At 36.5% G+C, this 10284-nt stretch overlaps 2 protein-coding genes across 4 annotated transcripts in view; one reads left to right on the top strand and one right to left on the bottom strand.

The window, feature by feature from the left end:
• Positions 1 to 3066: 3066 nt before the first annotated feature.
• Positions 3067 to 4692, top strand: LOC116852466 (2-oxoglutarate receptor 1-like). The gene is made up of 4 exons (XM_032832896.1): positions 3067 to 3389; positions 3773 to 3998; positions 4075 to 4277; positions 4419 to 4692. The coding sequence occupies exons 1-4, from the start codon at positions 3067 to 3069 to the stop codon at positions 4690 to 4692; spliced, it is 1026 nt and encodes a 341-aa protein (XP_032688787.1).
• Positions 4680 to 10284, bottom strand: part of LOC116852472 (tyrosine--tRNA ligase, cytoplasmic) — an 82971-nt gene continuing 77366 nt past the window's right edge. For all 3 annotated transcript variants that reach the window (XM_032832901.1, XM_032832903.1, XM_032832902.1), the window contains 2 exons: positions 6526 to 6667; positions 4680 to 4987 (listed from right to left, as the gene is read on the bottom strand). In XM_032832901.1, the coding sequence (XP_032688792.1) occupies positions 4874 to 4987; positions 6526 to 6667 (256 nt within the window). In that variant the 3' untranslated portion in view covers positions 4680 to 4873. The remainder of the gene's footprint in view (positions 4988 to 6525; positions 6668 to 10284) is intronic.

Raw genomic sequence — 10284 nt, 5'->3', positions numbered from 1 at the left:
TTTAAGAATATAATATTTTAATGAAATAATAAAAAACCACAAAATTAAACAAATACGAATATTAAATCTAAAGAAAGTATTTTCTCCGAAAAAACGGTATAAGAAGTATAAAAAATATGCAATAAGACAAATTAATGATTACCACTAACGAGTGCTATTCTAAGTATTATTCTATAAGTATTATTGATGTAAAATATTACTGAATTTGAAATACAACAAAAATAACTAGTAAATAAATAAAATATATTATATTCGTAATATTTTTTTAAATATTACTGCAATATTGCTAAAGTAATATTGCAAATTAATGTCACTGCAAAGTCTCTGCAACATTGCACTACAATATGCAATCTTGCAATGTTGTAGCAATGTTGCTGCAAGCTTCTGTGCTGTATGGCCATTGCTGAGATTCGAGCCTGAGACTTCTCCCAGGTAGCAGACACGTCAAAATGACATCCAAATCTAAGTAAGTTCAGGATAAAAAATAACCAAGGAATGATCAAAAATATCGTAAGAATATCGTCAAAATGATAGTCTAATGTCACAGATCGATGACGACATTTTAGACAACTTAATGACGTTTTATGACGTCTCTAAACGTCAATAATACGTTTTTAAGACGTTATACAGAAACGTCATTAAGATGTTACAAAAAAAGACGTTTTAAAGACGTCGTTATTTAGTCACTTGACGTTATTCGACCAGTTATGACCAGTTATGACCGGTTTTTTACGTCATTTTGACGTGAGTCTGTTACTTGGGCTGATTCTTGTGTCGTTCACCTTACCTACTGCGTCACTGTCACTTTGATTGAGAGACGCTTTATGTATTTCATCACTTAACAAAGTATTATATATTAGTATTTAAATATTGACAATGTTCTTCGTAAGTATTTTATCACTGGACGAAGTATTACATATCAATATTTAAGTATTGAAATCAATCATAAGGTAGGATTTGTAACATTAAATATTGAAGTACTTGAGTACTAAAAGCTGTATTTGAATCACAGAATATTACTAAATACTGTACTTTTAATACTAAAAATACGTAATTAATCAATGATTCTTAGTATAATATTTCTATAAGGATTATTAAAGTTGGATTAAGAATAATCACTTTTGTATTTATTCACGTAATTACTATTTCGAATATGCGCTATTGGATCTTTTATTCTTTCTTCCGTGTTGACTTCGTCTATAACTTCTTCTAATATCGCGTATCATTGTGATCGTTATAAATTAAAGTTTTTATATCGTCCTCTATATATAATCCTATTTAGAAATTTTATAAACTTTACTAAATTTTGTGAACTTGATATTGTATAAATATTAAGAATAGTTCGTTTTTGCTCTACCATATACCCTTCTGTTTCTGTCATATCGGATTCTGTCATATCATGGATTCGTATAGTTCCATAAATATATTTTGTTTACACGGAATCCAAAGATTCTTTCGCACTTTCTTCATTTTTTTATTTCAATGAGTTACACTCGATTTGTAAATGAGTAATGTTTTGTTTACTCAAATAACTTCGTTCTAATCTCGCTTTTAATTCCACAAATTCCCTAACCTATCGCGTTGGTTCATTTTATTGATTTCATATTATTTTTTTATTGAGTTTTATTTTTTATAAGTTTTTTTATGGAAGTTTCTGTTAGATTTTTATGAAGGAAATTTGTTATTTTCTATGAAGGTTCTTTATTAGATTTTTGTTAAAATTGTTATTTTCTATGAGGGTTCTTTATTAGATTTTTGTTAAGATTATTTTTGCACCGATTTTTTATAAGACGGACTTTATACATGTTTTGTTAGGATTTTTATTAAATTAAATGTATTATAATGAGTTTTTAGATACACTTACTTGCAAAATAGCATGCACACATTTTTCCCAATAAAGTTACAGCGCTCCAATTTGCTACAATTGTCAATTTATCTCAGTAAACTAAGATTTTGCTAAACTGTCATAATAAATACTTTTAGAAAGTATATTCTTATATGCAAATGACTAATAAAATCAATTTATTAAAAAAAAAACATGATTCTATCACCAAAAATTTTAAAGTTGACCTTAAAATAATTATAATGAAACATTTTAAGATTGTTATCATCATACGTCACCTTTAAAATTGAATGACTAATTTAAAATACTTTTCGAGTGCTTTCCGAAATATTTAATAATTATCCTTAAAATGGGACACCCTATACAGAGTGCAAAATATCGCAAAACTATGGGATTTTTGTGTGTTCTCAATCTGCTCTACGTCTTCACGAGGGGTTGTGAAGATAATTTGGGACACCCTATATAGATACTGTCGAGAATATTTTTGAGGAGGGGATATTTGAATATATGCAATAATTTTCTAAATTCCTAACCTGTTAACACCTTATGGTTATCTTGATCGCATGGGAAATAGATATCTTTATATATAATACAACCATAGATGTTGGGTCTATGCATAATTCCGTAGCGAAATTCCGACAGATGTTCGCAATTGTTTTTCCGCTTGCACGTGTCAAACATATGATGTATCGTAGGTTAAGTAAAAGCTGAAATTTGTGCCGACATTTTAAGAAAGTATTCATCGAGATCCGTGACGTATACGAAGTTTAATTATATTTTGAACATGAAAGAAAAAAACATGTATTTTCGGTGCATTTCGCTTTTTTATTTCCGAAAAGGCAAAAACGCATCGCAAACTCACAAAAGATATGCGCCGTGTACGGAGAGAATGCCGTAAGTGAAAGTGTGTGTCGAAAGTGGTTTGCGAAATTTCGTTGCGAAGATTTTGATCTCCAAGATGCTCCTTGCTCTGGTCGGCCAGTCACTACTGATGTCGATCAAATCAAGGCTTTAATTGACTCCAACCGGCATTTGACGACTACAGAGATCGGATACAACCTCAAAATTGACCAATCAATTGTTTTGAGACATTTACTTGCTTGAGATGGTAAACAAGTTTGATATTTGAGTGCCGCACGAACTAAGCGAAAAGAATTTAATGGAAATTTCAGCTTGAGATTCGCTGCTCAAATGCCATCAAAACAAATCTTTTTTTAAAGCGGATGGTCACTGGCGATCCACTGGCGTGGATTGTCTACAACAATGTTAGTCAAAAAAGATGGTCGAAGCGCGGGGAGGCTGCTCAGACGGTCGCAAAGGCTGGATTACACCCGAAGAAGGTCATGCTCAGTATCTGGTGGGATTGGAAAGGAATTGTCTATTATGAGCTGCTGCTACCCAACAAAACGATTGATTCAACTAAGTACTGCTCACAACTGGCCAAATTAAAGCGAACAATCGATCAGAAGTGGCCCGAATTGGCGAACAGAAAGGGCGTTGTGTTCCACCAAGACAATGCTAGACTACACGTTTCTTTGATGACCTGGCAAAAATTATTGCGGTTTGGGTGGGATGTTTTAGTGCATTCACCGTATAGTCCGGACCTTGCACCTTCAGACTATCACTTATTCCGGGTGCTACAAAATAATTTGAATAACAAAACCTTTAGTTCCCTGGACGTCCTCAAAAACCACTTAGATGACTTTTTTGCCCAAAAATCTCAGGACTTCTATGAAAAAAGGATAATGAAGCTCGTGGAGAGATGGCAGAAAGTTATTGAACAGAATGGAACATATTTAGTTGATTAAAATCGCTTTTTTTGCTCAATATTTTGCGTTTAAAATTTACTCGATTTTTGCTACGGAATTATGCATAGACCCAATAAATACTCTCCGCATTATGCAAATAATAAATTTTCTATCTTGGAAGGATTACCAACATCTTGCTTTGCGTTATATGGTTCTGCGGGATCGCCGTTGCAGCTCCATTAGCGTATTTTAGAAACTATTATGAAAGGCAATGGAAGGACTATCTAGAAACTTATTGTACGGAAGACACTGCTTTGGTCTATCCATATTGGCACATATTCGTAGGTCTCAGCGTCTGGGGACCATTAACAATCATGGTAGTGTGCTATTCTGCAATTCTTGTTAAAGTATGTTATTTTGAAAAAAAAAAAAAAAAAAAACAAGATCTTAAGTTATCCGGATAATGCTGATTTTTTTTTATAGCTAGATCGCTATGAGACGCAAACATTGAAAAGTGAGCAATCCATTGTGGTTCGCTACAAAGGTAGAGTAGCACAGATACTTGCTCTTATGGTTCTGGCGTTTATTGTGTGCCGTGTGCCATTTACGGTATTAATAATTAGACGTGTTCAGTTGCTGCAAGCATCTGTCAAAGCCGGACGTGCTGAGTCTATTTACGTACTATGGTAAGAATCTTGTTATAACTTTTTCACAAATAACTTAATATAATTTATATAATTTATCATAGAAATTATAAAATATAAAATAAGTAGTTATAAGTGAAATATAATAAAATGGAGAATCTTAAGATGAAATAAATATTATAGGTACATAAGTAGATATCTGGTGTTAGTAAACGCCGCGATAAATCCGTTATTGTACGGTTGTAGTAGCACTCGCCTTCGGAGAGAACTTGTGATATGTCCCGCGATATCCTGGTTGATTTGTCAAAGAAAGTGGAAGCTTCAAATGTGCAGTGTTTCGCAATGTAAACTACAACAATGTTCTTTCTATTTAAAATCGCATTCTCCGTGCATTGACATGAACGACAGAGTCATATCTAACATCTCATCAGGAATTACAACTAATAATAGCAACTAAATTTATTCAGTTATTTATTTATACATTTACTAGCTTTGATTAAATTTATGTAATTGTACGCAATCGTTATATTTATATACGTATAGTATAGAAAAGAAATATATGGTTCATAAAAATATAAACAACAGTGTTACAGATTGAAATAATCAAGGAAGCTAGTCCTATGTGTATTTATAATATATTATTTGATCGGAACATTTTTTAGAGTGTCACTTGTTATCTTGCCGCCCATTGCAGTCATTAATAGATTTCCGTTCCAACAAGCTACACCGTCTCCATTCATTGCTAGATCAACCTAAAGACATATATTTTTTGTTTTACTGCGTGATATTTTTTAGTGTTTTCAGTCATACTGATGCATGTACAGTCTGTCAAGTAAGAGCGTGTGCAGCATAACTAGCAGTCGGTAAAAGATATCGTCCTAATTCTTTCGTGAGTGGATAGAGGAAACTTTTGCTCTTCATGCATTGTCAAAAAAGATTCAGTTGACATTGAAGTTTTGTCAGATAAATACGTAAAACACCATGAGTGCTGCGTACGCGTCGCGCTGTGTTCCTCTGTGCCCACCCGAAAGGTACGAAAATGTCTCATGTAGCGGCTGTTAAATACATGGGGAAGTCAAAATCATTCGTGAGATTCAGCGATACAAAGAGACAAAAGCTGTCGACGACTTGCCTGAACGTGGTTCGATAGGCAAAGTGTCCCCTAAAGCCAATAAAATAATAGTGAACTTATTTTCGCGGAATCCTGGCTTAATGACTCCTGCCCACAAAACGCGACAACGCTTGCCGCGCGGCGGAAGTTCGTGCAACAGCCAATCAACATGTTGTTTTTCTGTGAGAGCTACAAGGTTATTACGGAAAGCAGCATATTGATTGGCTGTCGCACAAACTTCCGCCGCGCGGCAAGCATTGTCGCGTTCTGTGTCAGGAGCCATAACACTGCGTCAAGGAGCAGCAAAATTGAAGCAGGTTTAGATATAACATACGAAGCTATCCAAACCCATCTCCATGCTTATGATATCAAATGGCACAATAAAAATCGGTTAGGTAAAAAGTACGTGACGAAGCAACTCGCTTGCGCAAAGGACAATATTGACCGAGATTAGAGCAATGTAATTTTTATGGACGAAGCTTCTGTTTAGGGATATGTTATTGCTCCACGAGCCTAATCAACTTCCAGCAATAGATTGGTACAGCGGCTCCGTTAAACACCCAGTAAAAATGCATCTTTGAGGCTGCTTTTCAAAACTGGGTTTCGGAGCTTTGCATCTGTTTACCTACAATTTGAATGCTCCGAAAATGCTCGAAATATACAAAAAATTTTTATTACCGACTGCCGAACGTTGGTTCATCAAAAATAACGAGAACTAGATCCTGCAGGAGGACAACGATCCCAAACACCGCAGCAAGCTCTGCACCGAGTGGAAGGAGCAGTCTGGCATCTTTACACTTGATTCGCCGTCGCAGTCGCCCGACGAAAACCCATGTTGATGGGTACATCAAGCACAAGCTTCGTGGGAGAAAAGTATTCACTTTGAAGCAGTTAACTCGAGAAATTCGTCGCATTTGGAGGTCCTTACCGCATGAATACGCCGTCAACTTGATCGAAAGCGTGCCTCAAAGATACCAGGTAATTATCGACGTCGATGGTGACTAGACGCATTATTAATATAATTGCATCTTTGTTCGATCGAGTACAAAGTATCCATATATTTGAAAATTGTATTAAATAATTTTTTCTACAAATTAATCCGCACACGCTCTTACTTGACAGACTGTATATAAAAAAAAAGAACTCAACAATATATCAAATAATCAATTCCATACATACTTGTAGTTTTTCCCATACTTTCTTTTTTGGATTGAGCACATCGTCTGCAATCCCATCTTCATATCCCTCGATAATAATTTTATCACCAGGTACGCTATCTTGTGGAGGTCTTAAAGGCTCTACTTGCTTGATTGGTTCATCACTGTAAAAAATATAATACCGAATTACTAGTAATTATTAAGACTAAAATGAACAGATTTCTGATTCCAAAACCACTTTATAAATGTGTGGAGTTGGGGGGAGGGCAGGTGAAATTGTTGAAAATTATATATACAGAATGTCTGACGCAAAACAAAACGTATACAAAACCATGTGTGAAGATAAAACACATCAACCTAAATATGAGAACCTCTAACATTTTACAAACAAAATTTCGAGATACTAATGGAAAAAGATTAACGAATCAAAGCGCGCGATGTTATGGGACGGATTCCATAAGTGCAAAATTTCATTGAAAATGGCTGAAACGCGATTGTCTCTTAACGTAGATGGATATCGGATGATAGCTGAAGGCGGAATAAGGATACCAGCGGAGCAAAGACAATTTTTTTCGATATATCGTGAACGTGTCATACATATGTCGTTAAAAAACAGTCGTGTTTTAGCCATTTTCGATAAAATATCGCGCTAACAAAACTCGTTCTATAACGTTCCATATTCTGATTTGATTCAATCTTTTTTCTTTAATATTTCAAAACTTTATAGTTAATTTTCCAGTGGTTGTTTACAAAATGCCAAGGATCCTCGGGCTCAGATTGACGTGCTCTATCTTCATATGTAATTTGTATGTTAAACATACTCTGTATATATAGGGGGTCCCAGACTCTCCTCCGCATATTGTGGGAATGTAGAACGGGTTCAGGTAAACATAAATGTCCTATACCGTTTTAAGATATTCGCAATAATAACCGAGAAATTAATTGTAAAAGATTAAGGAAAAACGCACACTGAATGGTTGAGGCAGGAGCGCTCGCAATCCAGTAATATAGCAGTCATCGGCTTATATCGCTATGATCCTACGTCTTGCCGCACCAAGTTGAGATGTAAGAGCGCAGCGATATAAATATAAAAAATTATTTTTCCAATCACTGCGCGCCGACACCTGTGCGTTATATTATTAGGCCGCGAGAGCTCCACCCTCAAGCATTCACCGTGCATTTTTCCTTAATTTTTTACAATTTCTTTCAAACTTTTTTGTTTACCTCAACCCATTCTATATTCCCACAAAATATGCGGAGGAGAGTTTAAGACACCCTGTATAATATATTTCTGTGAAAGTGAGCAATCTGTCAGGGACGTATAGATTAGATGAAAATAACACCATCAGTTTTTATAAATTATTTTCTTACAGTACATCTTTGCTGACATATTCACATTTGAAGTTAGAGCCCAAAAAGTATTTTCCAAAAATATCTTTTATATTACTTATTAAATTTTAATAATTTTTATATAATTTTTAAATATTAAGCAAAGATCGTTAAAATTTTTTATACATTTTTTATATATTATATTAGGGAACCGAAAACTAGACCACTCGTAAATTTTTTAATCCTCAAACTATTAAATAAATAGGATTCTTAAATTTTTGGACTTTCTTAGATTTCTTAAATGTTTAAAAAAAAAATGTTCTTGTACGATTTCGAAAAGAGCAACCTGGGAGAAAAAGATTATATATAATAATGTATAAATATATATGATTATATGATTATATATTAAATTTGGCAGTTTATATAAAATTATACAGGATGTCACACTATCCTTCTCATATTAAGTGGGAATGTAAAACGGGTTGAGGTAAACATAAAAGTCCTATATCGTTTTGCGATATTTACAATTGTGACGTGGCAGCGGTGCAGCTGCACGTCACAAGAGGATTAGGTTATAAAATTAAGAAATTAGATCGATTTCTTAGTGTTTGCTTGGGCTAAGCCGCGAGAAATTCGTGCGAATGTTTATGTTTCCGAGAGCGGTGTATTTACGTATCATACCATTGGCGTAGCTATCGGAAACATTCGGATTTTCGCGTTAGATTGGCGATTCGCATATCCCGAATAGCTGTGTCCTCGAGGCTCCCGAAGTTGACAACAGGCCGAGGCTGAGGAGATAGGGAGACGCAGCGTGAAACAAGAGTGCTCTCACTCTGGGAGACCCCACAGAGAACCAGGGTGAGTCCTTACCGCTCAAGTATTGGCGACAGTAACGAATATCGTGTCGTTCCGAACTTGGATGCCGCCGACCTTATATTCGTTTTCTGATGCTTTGTAGCACACCAGCTACGGAACAACAACACTCCAGCCTTGGAACAAAGAGGGAACGAAGCAAAGAAAAACAATTGGCCCGACAAGAAACGTTCGTATCAAAAACTAACGGAAAGATCGGTGGTATTCCAAAACAAAAGGGTACCGGAGAGGTCCAGGAGAGGGCAGCCTTATCTAGAGGTATCCGAGCCCTGACAAGGCACTCCTTCTCGTATTACTATCGCATAAGTTGTGTGTTCTGAACACCACGCTATCGGGTGAAACTGACCAACGAGTGAGTGGATGAGAGCAAGAGAAAGAGCGACAAAAGAGCGGCCCTTAGTCAGACAGGAACTGATCGGAGAACTCCAGGCCAGCAGCGGAGCCATCGATATTGTAAGAACGCCAATCCGTGTCTTGTCGCAATGCCGGTTGAAGCAGTCTGTGATTAGAATAGCATTGGTGACAGATGAGGATGAGCTGCCGCGTTCGGGGGTTGTGCACCGGGGCATCGCTCGCATTTTGGTAGCCGCGACCCCAGGCCCGCAAAATTTGGTACAGGTGCGAACCAATCGGCTTCGACCCTCTTTTGCGTTGCGTAGCGATTGTCTGGCTGGGCCCGAACCAAAGTGTCGGAGCGGATGACCTATCCTCATTCGCGCTAATTAGAGAAAATGGTTCTCGACCCGGTAACCGCTCTTCGTTTTGTGAAAGATTGTCAAAAGAGAATTAGTGCGAAATTAGCGTGTCATACGATCGTTAGTGACCGGAAGGAGTCCGGTTATAAGTGAGACGATTGTTACTATTAACGCGCAGTCGCGATCCGAGCTGCGTGAGCTTTCGTGATTGGTCCGTGTCGTATCGGATCAACTTATCGATATTCTCTAATGTAAAATCAGATCATGCATACATTACAATAAACCATCATTGTTAAAAGTTACACTTTTCGTACGCTACCCGTTTGAAAAACCTATCGTATCTTAGAATGTTTTTCCCGAACCTGACTCACTCCAATCTCCGACTTAAATCATAAATGAGCTACCGGACCCGTACCGACCTTGTTCCGCGATCTTTTAAGTTGGAGTATCATTTAGTCACAATTATTCGATAAGGTGGCGCGGCCTGCTCCGCATCTGGCGCCCAACATTTTGAGTTTCGCGAGCGGAACATGGGAAGGCGGTATTTTGCGGGAAGTGGAAGAAAATTACGTCGCACAATAATAACTGAGAAATTAATTGTAAAAGATTAAGGAGAAACGCACGCCGAATGATTTAAGGAGGAGCACTTATGACCCAGTAATATAGCAGGCAGATGTCAGTGCGCGTCTTATATCGCTTTGATCCTATGTCTTGCCGCACCGCGCCGAGGCGAAAAGTAGGAGTATAGCGATATACCAGATATATAAATATGAAACCGGAATTTTTGTATAGAAAATACACGTTTATTGTATGAAAATGATAAAAAATATTTTATTCGAAGTATTGCCCATCGCTAGCTATACATTTCTCCCACCTGTCTGACA

Source organism: Odontomachus brunneus, unplaced genomic scaffold, assembly GCF_010583005.1.
Source record: "Odontomachus brunneus isolate Ranch 3 - 2012 unplaced genomic scaffold, Obru_v1 Obru_scaffold_227, whole genome shotgun sequence".
NCBI classification, from domain to species: Eukaryota; Metazoa; Arthropoda; class Insecta; order Hymenoptera; family Formicidae; genus Odontomachus; species Odontomachus brunneus.
The sequence above is the reverse complement of the archived record's forward strand: the minus strand, read 5'-3'. Positions and strand labels throughout refer to the sequence as shown.

What these genes read in the sequence shown, in the direction of transcription:
- LOC116852466 (XM_032832896.1), top strand. Translation starts at nt 3,067, where the DNA reads ATGGTCACTGGCGATCCACTGGCGTGGATTGTCTACAACAATGTTAGT. An exon ending in CACGTTTCTTTGATGACCTG is followed by an intron (nt 3,390 to 3,772) that starts GCAAAAATTATT and finishes CTATCTTGGAAG; the next exon opens with GATTACCAACATCTTGCTTT. An exon ending in GAGTCTATTTACGTACTATG is followed by an intron (nt 4,278 to 4,418) that starts GTAAGAATCTTG and finishes TAAATATTATAG; the next exon opens with GTACATAAGTAGATATCTGG.